This window comes from Myotis yumanensis, unplaced genomic scaffold, assembly GCF_028538775.1.
Source record: "Myotis yumanensis isolate MYYU_CA2020_CCGP unplaced genomic scaffold, mMyoYum1.0.hap1 SCAF_22, whole genome shotgun sequence".
In the NCBI taxonomy this organism is placed as follows: domain Eukaryota; kingdom Metazoa; phylum Chordata; class Mammalia; order Chiroptera; family Vespertilionidae; genus Myotis; species Myotis yumanensis.
Genome location: NW_027223773.1, coordinates 8,689,814 through 8,705,777, shown reverse-complemented (window position 1 = coordinate 8,705,777; position 15,964 = coordinate 8,689,814). Strand labels below are relative to the sequence as shown.

Here is a 15,964-nt window from a genome sequence, read left to right as displayed (position 1 = left end):
GGCCTCCCCTCCAGCTCACCAAGAAGTCATCATAAATCCCATCCCCCAAATCTCAGATGTAGACAAATGTCAAGAAAAGTGGAGGGAAGATGTGCTAGGATCTCTCAGTGCTTCTCTGGGAAGGGGGATCACTTTCTCATGGGATCCCCCAACCTTGACACAAGTTAGTCATTGTCTTGGAAAGAAAAATCCCCCCGCTGCCACTTCCCCAGGCAATGCATTTGTTCTCACATGAATTTTTTTCTAGCTAATTACTTTTTTGTTGTTGCTAATCTTCACCAAATTTTTTTTTTTTAAGAGAGAGTGGAAATGAGGGAGGAGGGAGAGAGAGAGAAAGGAGACAGACAGACAGACAGACATGGGTTGGTTGCCTCCCACACACACCCTGACTTGGGCCAGGGATTGACTCTGCAACCCAGGTATGTGACCTTGACCAGGAATCGAACCAGCGACCCTTCAGTGAGCAGGCTGATGCTCTAACCACTAAGCTACACTGGCCGGGGTGGACATCTCCATTTTCTAGGTGACGAAGCAGAGGGAGTTAGGAAGTGCTTCCGTTTTCTGGAACAGTATTATCTATTCCTTGTTTGGTCGAATTCACCAGAAAGAATCAAAGCCTGTCTGGGAAGGTTATTAATTACTGATTTGATTTTTTTCAATAGATACGGGCCTATTCAGATTATGTGTTTCTCCTTGTGTGTGAGTTTTGGTGGGCTGTCTTTTAAGTAATTGGTCCAGGTCACCTTAGTTATCCAATGTGTGGTCCACTGTTGCTCACACTTCTTCACTTATCCTTTGAATTGAAGTGCATGGCACCAGTAGTGACCGCCCATCTCTCTTAGTAACTGTGACTAATTTGTGACTTCTCCCTTTTTTCTCACTTAGCCTGGCCAGGTGTTTACCGATTTTATTGATCTTTTCAAAGAACCAGCTTTTGGTTCTGTTGACTTTCGCTCCTCTCTGTTTCAGTTTCATGGTTTTTGCTCTGATTTGGTTATGTCTTTCTTCTGCTGCTCACTGTTTTCTGGTTTCCTAAAGTGGAAGTTTAGATTCTTGACTTTAGGCCTTTCTTCTTTTCTACTAGATGCATTCGATGCTTTTAAAGCATATACAGTTAGAACATATTTTTATCCAAAGGAAATGTAAAAAATAAAAGTTGAAATGTACATGTATTTCATCATATTTTTATTGAATTTATTAGGGTGACATTGGTTCATAAAATTATGCAGGTTTCAGGTATATAATTCTGTAATACATCATCTGTAGATTGTATTGTGTTCACCACCCCACGTCAAGTCTCCTTCCATCATCATTTATTCCCCCTTTACCTTATTTTACCTCCCCAAACCCTTTCCTCTGGCAGTTATTATACTATTGTCTGTATCCATAAAATATACATTTTAAAAATGAGTTATTTTACATATGAAAAGTATTATATTAAAATAAACACTAAATATAATTGATAAATATAAAAAAGATTAAACTAAGGTCATTTAAATAAAGCTAATCATTTCCTTTCCTTTTTTGAAAATTAGTCATTGTTATATATATTTAAAGCCAATAATAATAATAATAATAAAAAAAGCCAGTAAGGGCTCTGTGGTAATCTTTTCTCTTTTTTTATTCTAGGATTTCCAAACTATATTACCATCATTCGATCTCTTCTCCAAGTACGGAAAGTCATATTCAAAAGCTGGACAGATTTTATAAAGGTATGCATTTTTTTTTTTGCTAAGTATTTTAAGTAACTTAACCATCAAGCATTTAAAAAGCCATGCTATAATAATATGAATGCATAACAAAGCCAGACACATTTTAATTCTAGTGCAGTGGTTTTTTAACATTAAAAAAAATCATTGGTTTCATTTTTCAAATCTCCAAAATAGACTAAAAAACACAGTAAGAAGTAGAACTCACAAAAATCAGAAGTACTTTTACTTTATGTTAATGAACACAATAAATAATAATTTTACACTATCCAGTGATAAAACATTGATGGTGTTCCAAAAATTGTTTTAAATTTCTCAATACTGTGTTGATACAGTTAGTTTAATAGACTATATTCAATATGTGTGCTATTTGAGCTACTAGGTGTCTTTATGGAATTCCAAGTAAATAATGTCTGGTGTCTCTGATTACCCCCGTTAAAGTACAGAGAAGAACAAAGACCTACATAAAATTCAAGATCACAGAAATAGCTCTCAGCGTGGACTGCATTCATTCACTGGCTGAGGTGTTTAAAAGTAGAGGCATGATTACAATCAGAGCGAGACTTATAGGAAGTAATCTGGCATTTTCTGCCCAATTAAAGGAGGTATTGGATGAAGACAGCACAGATCACCACAGCTGAAGGAGAAGAGGCAGGAATGAGAAATCATGCGAGTTGGAATTCCCCAGGTGCCCTCCCACCCCCAGGGCCACGGGAGAGCTCTGGTCCGCTGGGGAAGGCAGAGTAGATCGAGCAACTTATTTCCTTACATTCAGCAGCAGTGTCGCCTGCGCCCCCTTGTAACTCAGGATGCTTCAATGTGGAAGTCAGTGTGTTCAACACAAATACCACTACCTCCTTTTGAATGACTTCAAAGGAAAAACGCGAAGGGAAATAAGACATATCTATAGTAATAAAAGGGTAATATGCTAATTATATAGGATGTCTTCCAGACATCCTTCTGGACGTCCTTCCGAACAAAGCCACGGTGGCAGGGCCGAGGCAGAGGCAGTTAGGGACGATCAGGCCAGCAGGCAGGTGAGTGGTTAGGAGCCAGCGGCCCCGGATTGCAAGAGGGATGTCCGACTGCCGGTTTACCAGCCCCTTCGGGATTGGGCCTAAACTGGCAGTCGGACATCCCCCGAGGGGTCCTGGATTGGAGAGGGTGCAGGCCGGGCTGAGGGATCCCCTCTCCTCCCCGCTGCATGAATTTCATGCACCAGGCCTCTAGTTCATCTATAATGCCCCGTGGAATTGTGGTTCCAAAGGTTTATAAAGTATCACTATCCGTTAGAACATTTGTCTGGCATTTCTAACTCACAGTATAAAGCAGTCTAAGTAAAATCTTTTCTATCTGTGTGTGACTTAGCTTTTAATTCAAAGGTATATTCTGTTTGTAGGGGTGAAAGGTTGAAAACAAATTGAATACTGGATAATATATGCTAAGTTAAATAAATGATGAGACATAGATCCTTACCTGATAATTGGGAGGGGAAAAAAAGCCTTAATATTTGCACTTTTAAAGCCATTAAAATAAGCAGAAAATTGCCCTTCATTTTAGTTAGCTATTCCTTTAAAAAAAATGTTCTTATGCTTTCATGAAAAACACACTTGCAAGTACTTCTGTGTTGCATATATTTGTATACATTTGTACATTGCAAAAAAGGTTAATGGTAGTTATCTCTGGGTAAGATTGGTATCTAAGATTGTAGATACCGTTTTGGGGAGATGTGTCTTTGCACCCTGATTTTTTGAAAATGTATCTAATCAGACAAAAGCAACTCGTTAAGACAAAATACTCCAGTAGGAATTCCTTGCCCTTCCCTACCAATTACAAAAACAGCTTGACTTTATTCTATTCAATCACGATAATGTAGAGAAAATTATCTTTTTTTTTTCTGAAGACAAAATAACTACTTGCTACATTATTTATAAGAAAGAAGGACGAGTAACAAATGTTTCGCATTACTTTTAATTACAATGAGCAAATACAAATATGTGACAGTTTTTTAAAAAAGAAAAAATGCTTGGTAAGTCTGCTCTTGGATTTTCAACTATTCTGCAAATTGGAAGTATTATCCAATGTCACCCCCTCCTCTCAGAATGGAAACGAATGTCTCGTGTTTAATTTTGGTAAGTGGAGGGGAGCTGCCCCAGCTACAGCTCTCCCCTGACGAGTGCATTTCACCAAATCTGACAAAGTGCTTCTGCTCTGTATAGAGAAGGCCAAGATGGGGACACTTGCCCCAAAGATGCCGGAGGAATTTTTAGGGCTCTCTACTTGATTGCTTTGGCTTCAAGGTAGTTCATCACTTGACGATATCTCACCCAATGTTGCCTCTCCCACCCATCCTGGGCTTGCCCATCAGTCCGATTAGAAACAGTGACGCCTTTATCAGATTAATCTCTCGTCCCTTCAGCATGTCTGTGTTTAGGACAAACAGAGCCTCCACCAACCCACTTCAATTAATCCACTAAGATTTCAGCCACCGAAACTGCTCGGAATGAATTGGATTTTAAACACACACATAGAGGCGTTCCCCCCAAAAATGTATGCACACTTTGAATAATGATAAAGGCAGTGCTTTTTAAAAATACTTTTCATTTTCAAAATGTAATAGAATCTACAGTCATAGCATGTGTACATTTTGGGGGGACGCCGTATATTTTAAAACCTACTCTCTGGCTAGGATCATCTGTCTCCTTTTAATTTTTTTTTTTTTTAATTTTTCTTTATAAACTGCTCAGTTTGGTAATGGTGGAGAGTTCCCCAGCATTCCGCCGGGTCTGAATCAGAAAGGACTGCCTCCTTCCGTCCATCCGACTGCTTTGCCTTCTTTAGCTCCATGCATCTTCTGGGCCGAGTGGAGACAGTCGGTGGGGGGAAGGGGCCGTGGAGGACAGGGCAGGGGACCATTGGCCAGTGGGCCGTGGGCGGCGTGCGCTGAGTCTTCTCGAGTTGTGTGCGCCTCACCTGTCCCAAGTTCTTGGCCATGTGCGTCAGTCCGGGTCTTCCTTCGCTGAAAGGCGTGGTTCCATCTGGAGGCCCGAGGAAATGAGTTTCGATGAAATTACCTGTTGTGCATGGAAACCAGTGTCCTGTCTTCCTTCCTCATAGGGATTTGGCATCTGAATGACTGGAATGGCTGGGAAAAGGAAAAGGAAAAGGGAAATGAGGCTGGTTAGCACCGGCATTGGGACAGGGGTGACATTTGTCTTTTTTTTTTTTTTAAGAGGAAATACGGTCTTAGCGGCTGTGTAAGGAGAGAGATAAGCGATATATGTGCTCGTCGGGGGTTCAGTTTCTAATTCAACAAGAAAACCTGTTCTCGCTGTGTAAAATTGTTCGTAAGCCATATTTCAAAGGTTTAAAAATTGCTTAATGTGCTCCATTTGCAATATAACTCCTAATATTTCTGCTCTGTGGTGGGGATTTATTTGTAAGAGATGATGAGAGGCAAAGGATGTTAGAATAGCAAAAATGTCTTTTGAATTAACCTTTAATGGCAACAAGATGTGAATAAAATTAAACAAACAAAAAAAAAAGAAAGAAAACCTGTTCAGCCTTGGCATCCAGTCTGGCGCCTTGTGGGTGTATAACCCTTTTCAGTTGCATCAGAGTGAATGTGCAAAAATAAAACAAAACAAAAATCAAGATATCTTTTTTTTTTACATATTTTTATTGATTTTTAGAGAGGAAGGGAGAGGGAGAGAGAGATAGAAACACCCATGATGAGAGAGAATCATTGATCGGCTGCCTCCGGCACACCCCACACTGGGGATCGAGCCCACAACCCAAGCATGTGCCCTTGAGCGGAATTGAACCTGGGACCCTTCAGTCCACAGGTCGACACTTTATCCACTGAGCCAAACCAGCGAGGGCTCAAGACACCTTTAGTATCTCCTCTTGGTAAGGGTGCTCTCTGAATAAAGGCGCTGTAACGGTCCCCAGGCGTGCAGGACATTCGCCGTGTTTCTCTAGGGCAGTGGTGGCGAACCTTTTGAGCTTGGCGTGTCAGCATTTTGAAAAACCCTAACCTAACTCTGGTGCCGTGTCACATACAGAAATTTTTTGATCTTTGCAACCATAGCAAGACAAAGACTTATATTTTTTATATTTATTTTATATATCTAAATGCCATTTAACAAAGAAAAATCAACCAAAAAAATGAGTTCGCTTGTCACCTCTGACACACGTGTCATAGGTTCGCCATCACTGCCCTCGGGTCTGGTCTGGGCAGGTTGGCCCAGCGCCTTGTGTGTCTGCACCCGCTCACCTTTGTTGATCAGGATCTGCAGGTGCAGACAGAGGTCAGGGGTCAGGGTGGCTGCAGCAAGGCTAGCAATGGGGGGCAGCTCAGGGTCCGGCCCCCCAACCTGCTGAGCGAGCTCTGAGTGAGGAGGATTTGAGCAGAGAATTTGAGAACTGTGTGTTATTATTGACTTCTTTCCCTTTCTTCTTCATCTCAGTGTTTTGTTTTTAGAAAATGTCTTCTCTCACTTTACTGTTTTGTTTTTAGACAATAAAAGAAGACAAAGTGTAAAATGAGGTTCAGGTGTGACGTGGTTGTGGAGTCGAAGACGCCACTGCCTGGCTGAGTCACCTGGACACAGTGTGTCAGCCGTTGAAGTCTCTGTCTCTCTCTGTCTCTTTTCCTCCCTCCCTCCTTCCCTCCCTCCCTCTTTTTCATCTGTTCAAAGAAGAAATGGGAACCCTCTATTCATTCAAAAACTCTCCAGTTCTTAAAGGAAAATGCCCATGAGGATCCCACAGAAACCACAACATAAACCATACTTCTTCAGATTCAATAAACTCTAGTATTTTACAGATGACTAGTTTCGTACAGTGTGTGAATAGGTGGATTTTTTACTCCTGAGAATATCTGTCACAACCACAGCCCCTGGTGACCAAAAGTGCCATCGAAACAGTCCCCCGACGAGGCCATATTATGACCCCATCATCTAAGTGGAGAATCATTGATCGGCTGCCTCCTGCACACCCCCTACTGGGGATCCAGCCCACAGCCCTTAACCGGAATTGAACCCCGAACCCTTCAGTCTGCAGGCCAACGCTCTATCCACTGAGCCACACCAGCCGGGATGTTGGACTCAGGTCCAGTGAGTGTTCAGCTCAGGGGATTAGTTGTTGCATCCGAATGATGCCCCTGGCGGTGGTTGGTCACAGTCCAGAGGCCACGCCTTTGGCAGGAAACCAAGAATATACCCACTCCAGCCTTTTAGCGAATAATTCCATCCTGTGGCTCAGATCGGGGTGGTGATGGTGGTCGCTTTTACTGTATTTTATAAGGCCCAGCAGAGCTAACCCATCTCCTTGCACCATTGTTATGAAGGCAGAAAGTTTGTTTATTTTTCATTGAAGGGAACGATTTCATTCTTGCCAGGCAGAGCAACAAACAAACAAAAAAACAAAACCAAAACAGCAAGAAAGGAAACGTGAGATCTCATTTTGGGATGAAGAAACAAGTATTTCAAGGAGTATATGATTGGGTCTAAGTAAATGCACCTGTGTAGAATGAAAATGTAGAGTGTCATGAAAACATCTGAAATACTGCAGCAAAAATTACACCTGGAAATTCTCTGCTCCCAGATCCTCACTACCATCCTCTCTCCAGCCACTGGCTATGAGACCAAACACATCCCTCCTTTTAGAGAAAAATAAGGGGAGCCCAGCCGGTGTGGCTCAGTGGTTGAGTGTCCACCTATGAACCAGAAGATCATGGTTCGATTCCCAGTCAGGGCATATGCCCAGGCTGTGGGATCAATCGCCAGTGTGAGGCGTACAGGAGGAAGCCAATCAATGATTCTCTCTCATCATTGATGTCTCTCTCTCTCTCTCTCTCTCTCTTCTCTTCCTCTCTGAAATCAATAGAAATATATTAAGAAAAATAAGTGGAAATAAAGAGAGCAACTCAGCATCGAGAAGAGAGAGAGAGTGAGAATAACACATGGGTAAAGGAAGCTGCAGTCTGACCAGTGCCTCCCGCCTTCATTACCATCCTTCCAAATAAATCTCCCTGCTCCTCTGGAGCTGGCGAATAAAAAAATCCGCCCGCAAGATAGATGGGCGTGCCCCTCCTGATGAGCGTCCCCATCCATCCACGGCCCGCCCGCGTGCCAGCGTGGAGACGGGCCGGAGGGAGAATTAAAGACTCGAGTAAGTCCACAGCTTAATCAAGGAGGCCTTTTTCTTCCGACCACCCAGCTTTCATCTCTGTCGCGGGTGATTTCTCTCCCCATCTCCTTCACTCTGCGGCCGAGATGCTGATGGCTGATGGGACAGTAACTGATCACACGCCTAACCTTCCGGGGCAACCAATTGGTTTCAAATAGATGGCAGGCCGGCTTTTGATAAGTTTCATTTGGGCCAGGCCTGTTAGTTCAAGAATTACCCACCTCCGCACAGGAGAATCCCTGTGTGGATGCTGAGATTTTATAAAATGATGTCCACCTTCAATGTTTTTAATTTATATCTTTGTTGTGGGATGCACTGGGGTGACGCAGGTTAACAAAATTATACAGGTTTCAGGTGCACAATTCCACAACACACCCTTGGTACACTGTATTGTGTGTTCACCACCTCAAGTCAAATCTCCATCCATCACCATTTTAATGTGTTGTTTTTTTAATTTCAAATTACAAGTCTCTTTCGGTGGGCAATCCCAAGGTACGGACATGGCCTCTGATTGGGATGAAATTTCAGCGGAAATGCTAAACATATTTATCTCAAGCAGCTGGATGTTTTTCTTCATTGTTGTCTCAGTACAAATAACCCTGCTCTAGAAGATAACGGTTTTTCTTGCTTGAGGTTGGATGGCATGTCCTAAGATCCCTACGAAATCATTTTTTTCTGACTTCCCACACCTGCTGGGATCTGTCCTAAGGTAGCGATACCCCCTGCCAGGGCACGTCTAAGTCTTGGGGGTGATTCTCTCTCTCTCAAGAGAGTATGTTCCATGTTGGACTTTTCTAATTATTTAAAAGTTCTTCATTCTATGGGCTTGAGGTTTCACTTCCTGCTACACATTTGCTGCTTTCGAATAAGTTGATACCCTTGTTCATATGACTGTTCTGCAAGCATTTGCCTTAAGATGCCATGGCTCATCTGAGGCTTCTTTTCTCTGTGGTAAATGGCCTTGGGTTCCAGACCTTCATTACCCCTTGTTTCTACTACAGTGGGGCCTTGACGTACGAGTTTAATTCGTTCCGTGACGGAGCTCGTAACTCAAATTACTCGCATGTCAAATCAAAAAGTGAACGAGTGAGACACGTGATGCTGGGCTGATGTTGTGGCGTTCACTGTGACGTGAGCTGCGCCAACTAGCGGTGGGGTATCTGAAACTGGCTCATAACCTGAATTTTAGCTCGCAACTCAAAGCAAAAATCGGCCTAGAGACGGCTTGTTAGTTGGGACACTCGTAAGTCAAGGCCCCACTGTACTCTCTCCCATGGCAGACCTTGCTAATCACAGTCCTCACTTATACTGATCTGAGCTCAGAACCCCTCTCCCCATGACACTCCACACAGCCATGGGAAACCCATTGACTACCCTGGGGATTTTGGTTTCCATATGAGCAAGCTCAGTGAAGATGAAGATGAGGAATGGATTTAAGCTCTTTAACAATTTGCACATGCTTCGGTTGGGCTACTGGTCCAAGGTTGATGTCAGTGTTTTGTCTACTTCAAATTAAATCAAGGAATTTTATAGGATGCCAACTCTGACCTTGATAATGCATATTTCATGCAAAGGAACCGTTTCCGAGCAGATCTTTGGAACCAAAATACTCATATTTGGCAAGATTCTCAGCGCTAGACTGTTAAGAGAATAGGCAATAAAAGTGAATGATTGAATGCTCTCCGTAAATATTATGTCAGAACGGTGATCTGGCTTAGTTTCCGAAATGATTAACTAGCGTTTTATTCAAGTTCATATATTTCAGGGCTTATGTCAGACACCTGGAATCTAGAATAGCCTCCTTTGACAGCAATACATCCCTTTAGTTCATGGCAGGTTTCATTCAGGAATGCTATTTCCTTGTAAAAGACTTATGGAAGATTTTAGAAGAAAGTATGGTTAGAAGCTCAATTTTCTTTTATACCCTCCTCATCTTCTGCCGAGAGATCTGCAGAAATGTTCTATCGTGGTTACATGAGGCCAGGAGCAAGCCCTGCCCAACCTCAGGCCTCCCTGAGGACACACTTCTCCATCTGTCAACACAAGGAAACCGCTGAGACTTATGAATGAAGAACCATCAATACACTTTTGTGGCTCTTTGCCGGCAAGTTTTTGTAAAGTTCTGCAGATACAGTGCCCATCTGAGATCAATAAGTAGTAAACTTGTTAGGTCTGATTATTTTTTACTAGTTAAGCTGCTTTCAAACAATAACAGAGCCCTTCATTTCTTTCCACTTGACCTGTATATTCTATATACGCTGGCCGCACAGACTAAATACACACCACATATCTCTGCTTGTGGCTGGAATTCAGTGTAATAGCAGTTTGCTTAGAATCACAACCCAGATGTCTTTGTTTAATAGGAATAGAAAAACTGTTATTTAAATGAATCTTTTGGTGAAAATATATATTTTTTAAGATGAACACTAGGGACATGGTTGGGTGGATAAAAGAAGGCCTTAGTGTCGAAATGGGTAAGAACCCCCGACAAAGAGTCCTGTTGACCTAGAGAAGTTGGGTACCACGTAAACCTCGGAAAAAGGCCTGGTATTGGAGGGACAATGACTCGGTCTGAGATACATTTGAAGTGACTGTATAATGGTTAAGTAAACATGTCTTAAAAAGCTGCAGTTTTGGTAAAAAAAAAAAAAAAAAAGGACCAAAACAATACATTTAGGCATGAATCAGATGTAGATTATATCTGAGTCAATGACAGGATTAGTTCACTAAATTGTTAAAAGTGAACAGAGAGCCTGGGAAATTCCGCACAGGAGAAGAGAATGCAAAGGAACAGGAAGTGGAGTAAGAGTAGAAATATTTTTTAACTGTCACAGAAGCCTAAGGAAGAGAGTTCAAAGAGGCAGCTCCAGCCGAAACCGGTTTGGCTCAGTGGATAGAGCGTCGGCCTGCGGACTGAAGGGTCCCGGGTTTGATTCCGGTCAAGGGCATGTACCTGGGTTGCGGGCACATCCCCAGTGGGAGATGTGCAGGAGGCAGCTGGTCAATGTTTCTCTCTCATCGATGTTTCTAACTCTCCCTTCCTCTCTGTAAAAATCAATAAAATATATTTTAAAAAATAAAAAAAGAGGCAGCTCCAAATGCTGCCTAAGAGGGGGTGTGAAATGGTTAGGAAAGTTCAGTTACACAGAGGGAGTGTCCTTGTCACTATGTCTTCCCATTGCCCCAGCTTCCGGTTACTAACCAATATTCTCGCTGAGTTTTGTAACGTGCAGCCCTTCATGGTCCTTCCCACCAGGTCTCCCTCAGTCGGACGTGAACATAGAAGTACTTCCTGTTGAGTAAATGTGGCGGGTTGCAGCTTGTCTCTCTCCTGATGGTGTTTTTCAGCTACTTGGCTAAGGACAGGACAGACTTCCGGTTACGGAATGAAGTCTATTCCTGTGTAACACTAACTTGACTGGGTAGCTGTCAAGTTCAGGGCTTTGGGGTCACCGATATACCACCATCAACTGAGCTAATGTGTCTAGACATGTAGTCCAAGTCGCATTGTATATTGTCGGATTGACAACACTTGAGTAGGTAAGGAGGTTATTTCATTTGCCTAACTACATGTGTAGGCAGGAAGAATATAGTTTCTTTTACCAGTCAATGGCTACCAAAGAGGAAGAAAGAAAAGGCAAACATGTGAGGTATGGTTTCTTCCAAGTGACCGGATGAACCTCTTGTCTATTGGTTACGATCCGTCGTGTGGAAATCATGCTCATGTATGAAATAAAAGGCCCAACAAACTCTATACTCTTTTTATTTTTTTTAATGTATTTTCATTGATTTCAGAGAGGAAGGGAGAGGGGAGAGAGAGATAGAAACATCAATGATGAGAGACAATAGTTGATCAGCTGCCTCCTGCACGCCCCCTATTGGGGATCGAGCCCGCAACCTGGGCATGTGCCCTTGACCAGAATTGAACCCGGAATCGAACCCGGGACCCTTCAGTCCGTAGGCCAACACTCTATGCACTGAGCCAAACTGGCTAGGGCAAACTCTTCACTTTCCTGTTCACCTTCTTCAGTCTCGAAGTTGACTTTCTGCTTGTCATGCAGAGATCAACTAACTTTACAGAAACAGATGGCGTTCCCTTTGCCATCAACATATCCTTCTGTAGTTCTGCAGTTGGCAAGGCCAGATGGATGAACATCCTGAAATTAAACTTTTCACCAAGTTCTCATAAGTAAACAGACGTTTTATTAATATGGACTTCTGGACATGGAACAATGCGCAGGGATGACTGACGAGAGAATCTAATTAAAGGCAACAGTGTGGAAGCACCAGAGCCAAGGGTTTATTCTGAAAATAAGCAACATCTTTATATCTCATGCCCTTTGAGGAACAAAACTGAACCAAGAACGTATTGTATTTTCTTTTTAAACTAGAGGCTCAGTGCACAAATTCATGCACGGGTGGGGTTCCTTGGCCTGGCTGGCGATTGGGGCCAATCGGGACTGTCTCACCCAGTCCTGATTGGAGCTGATCAGGGCCGGCCAGCTGTGGGTATGAACCACAGGAGGTTGGCTGTGGGAGCACACTGACCATCAGGGGGAAGCTCCTGTGTTGAGCCTCTGCCCCCTGGTGGTCAGTGTGCATCATAGCGACCAGTCGTTCGGTTGACCAGTCATTTGGTCGACCAGTCGTAACAGTCGCTTAGGCTTTTATATATATATAGATATGTTTTTATTGACTTTAGAGAGAAAGAGAGAGGGACAGAGAGACAAAAACATCCATGAGAGAGACATTGATTGGCTGGCTGCTGCACACCCCCTGCTGGGAACTGAGCCCGAAAACCAGGCATGTGCCCTGACCAGTAACCTCTTGGTGCATGGGTTGATGCTCAACCACTGAGCCACACCGGCTGGGCAAGTGGTTAAATTTAGACACCTGTGTTTCACCCTATACTTGGCTCAAAAGACGCCAGGATGACCTTGCTATGGAGGCAGAAGGCAGACCAGGGCACTCAAAGTTCTCCTAGAGTCTGTCTGGATGAGAGTGGTTGGACGAGCAGAGAAAAGGAAATGAGGTCACTTTTATGTGTCCAAAGCTTTATGTGTCCCTGATATAATGCTCTCCAAAGTGACTTGAACAGTGAAGTCATTCTGGCTTTGGTTTTACATTTAGTGAAAGCTCCGGATTGTATTTTCTTCTTAAACTGGAGGCCTCGGAATACAGCTTTATAGTAATATATCAATAAAGCAGACCTATCATGGAGAGTAACATTTTTAATAGCAGGCTTGGAGAGAGGGGAAAACGATGGCACGGCTGCTTTATTTCATAGGAAAAATAAAATAAAAGCAATTATGCAAACCCTAATTCCTCTGACGTAAATTACTTTGCCATGACTCATAGAAACCAGGATAGATTAGCCAGGGTCTAATCAGGAAACAAAACCACACAGTAATTTGAACAGAGAGAGTTTAATGTAAAGAATTAGGGACTCTCGCCCGGTTGGTGAGGCTCAGTGGATTGAACATTGTCTCAATCAGGGCACATGCCCAGGTTGCAGGCTCCATCTCCAGTAGGGGGTGTGCAGGAGGCAGCCAATCAATGTTTCTCTCTCATCGATGTTTCTATCTATCACCCTCTTCCTCTCTCTCTGAAATCAACTTTTGAAAACATTTTAAAAAATGAGGGGCTTGCCGAAACCGGTTTGGCTCAGTGGATGGAGCGTCGGCCTGCGGACTGAAGGGTCCCAGGTTCAATTCCGGTCAAGGGCATGTACGTGGGTTGCGGGCACATCCCCAGTGGGAGATGTGCAGGAGGCAGCTGATCGATGTTTCTCTCTCATCGATGTTTCTAACTCTGTCTCTCTCCCTTCCTCTCTGTAAAAAATCAATAAAATATATTTAAAAAAAAAAAAAATGAGGGGCTTGCCGAAACCGGTTTGGCTCAGTGGATAGAGCGTCGGCCTACAGACTGAAAGGTCCCGGGTTCGATTCCGGTCAAGGGCATGTGCCTGGGTTGCGGGCACATCCCCAGTGGGAGATGTGCAGGAGGCGGCTGATCGATGTTTCTCTCTCATCGATGTTTCTAACTATCTCTCTCCCTTCCTCTCTGTAAAAAATCAATAAAATACATTTTTTTAAAAAAATGAGGGGCTCTAACATAAGATTTGAGGCCACGGGATTGGCCAGTAAGACATAGACCTCTAAGGCATGTAGGAGAGCAAATAGAGGGAGCAGCTGCAAGCCCAGGCTGGCACACGGCTCCAAGGGAGGGCTCCTGTGTGCTCGGGCTGATGGAGGCCACGGCTCTGGCTCCCTGGGTGACCAGTCACTGTTGCGCTGCGCCAGCGGAACCGACTGTAAGTTTACTCTTTGCGTTGCTGGGGAAGTTCTTCCCCGGACGTGTCTCCCTGTAGCCACTCTGCTAGAATGTTCGACAACACATGAGGGCGCCAGCCAGGGAAGCTCCCTGAGCCTCCGTGTCCAGAGTTTGTATTGGGAGTCAGTTACACTGCCATGACCTAGCCCCAATGCAAGAGACCTTCCTTTCTAGCGCCCCTAGAGGCCAAGCTGATACAGCGTGGCCCAAAGTCCCCACCCTGGATCACATTATTAGCATAGACCAGTGATGGCGAACCTATGACACGCGTGTCAGAGGTGACACGCAAACTCATTTCTTTGGTTGATTTTTCTTTGTTAAATGGCATTTAAATATATAAAATAAATATCAAAAATATAAGTCTTTGTTTTATTATGGTTGCAAAGATCAAAAAATTTCTCTATGTGACATGGCACCAGAGTTAAGTTAGGGTTTTTCAAAATGCTGACACGCCGAGCTCAAAAGGTTTGCCATCACTGGCATAGACGCTCTCATGGCCCAAAGCCCCCAGGGGCATAAGGACAGCCTTAACCTAGCAGGACTTTCCAGGGGCTTATGGGCTACCTCTCAGAGTCTGGCAAGAACCCAAACTTCCTTTGAGATGTTCCGAGTGTGGACAATCCTGAATTGGTCTTTTACTGCTCATCCCTTGACCTCTGTCTTTCTTTGCCAAGTTGCCTTCATCTGTAGACTTGGCAAGATGGGCCAAGGTAACGCCTAGCTCTAAGACGCTAGGACACGGATGTAAATGTCTAATGAAGCAACACAGAAATAAGAACCATTCTAACTCAGCAAGTGGTTTAAGAAACACCAGCGTGCAAGGCAGGGACGCATCTTTGTCTGTTTCTTACAATGAGGTCACAGTTCTCTCTATCATTGCATTCAGCTTGTAAACACTAGTGGCGGCTCTTTTCCATCCTCTGCCCTCACACCCCCTCCCGCCCTTCCACCCTGCAAAGAATTCTTCTCTAAATCTCTGGAAAATGAGAACCACTCAGGAGACTTGAAGATTAGTCCAGGCTAATTGCAGCCAGATCAATAGTGTTTAGCTGCTGTTTAAAATAAGAAAGACCCCACTCCCCTTCCCGCCCCCCCCCGCCCCCCAAAAAAAGGAGATGGGTTTCTCTTGCTGCAAGAAGAATTTAGATTCAATGTAAGGACTGGGTCGTATTAACACTTATCCTGGGACTGTCTCAGGGGACACTAGATGTCAAGTGGGTGCTGGGGGCTGGGGTCAGGAGCCGGGAGTAGCAATAGTGGATGCCAGGTATCTGCCTGCCGGCCTGTGAGCTCGGTGAGTGGTGCTCAGCCCACCATCCATTTCTCACAGCTCTGTATCCTGCAAAGCACACTGGGAAAACGAGTGTTTTCTACTTGGGTGGAGTCGCTTAGTGGCCTGGGATCCGTGAGCAAATGGCAATTTGCAGGCCTACATGAGCGGACGGCTGAGCTGATCCCGGCAATGCTGCGATCGCGGTGGGAATGAAGACTCATTCCCACCATTGTCATCCCGGCAATGACGGCAACAGCCGTGTCCCAGGGGAGGTGGCTGGTGACCGACTTCCCGCGAGAGCCTGTCTCATCATACTGAGCTCCGGAGGTCGGAGCGCGTGCCTCCGAGACTTCCCCGCCACCTCCTTCCTCGGTGGCCACACAGGCACCTGGTACATATTTCCTGATCGTGGTGAGAATAGATAAGACAAAAGTGGTTTCTACTTAGAAGCCGCGTC

The 15,964-nt window shown here is 44.1% G+C and overlaps 1 protein-coding gene across 5 annotated transcripts in view; it reads left to right on the top strand.

The window, feature by feature from the left end:
* Window positions 1-15,964, top strand: part of SPATA17 (spermatogenesis associated 17) — a 186,763-nt gene that overhangs the window by 60,005 nt on the left and 110,794 nt on the right. For 3 of the 5 annotated variants that reach the window (XR_011469311.1, XM_070401056.1, XM_070401055.1), the window contains exon 10: window positions 1,630-1,712. Coding sequence is in view for 4 of the 5 variants with exons in the window: in XM_070401056.1 (XP_070257157.1) it covers window positions 1,630-1,710 (81 nt within the window). In the remaining variant the exon portion in view is untranslated. Of the gene's footprint in view, window positions 1-1,629; window positions 1,713-6,228; window positions 6,503-15,964 lie in introns of those variants that run through there. The other 2 variants (XM_070401057.1, XM_070401054.1) reach the window with 1 other exon arrangement.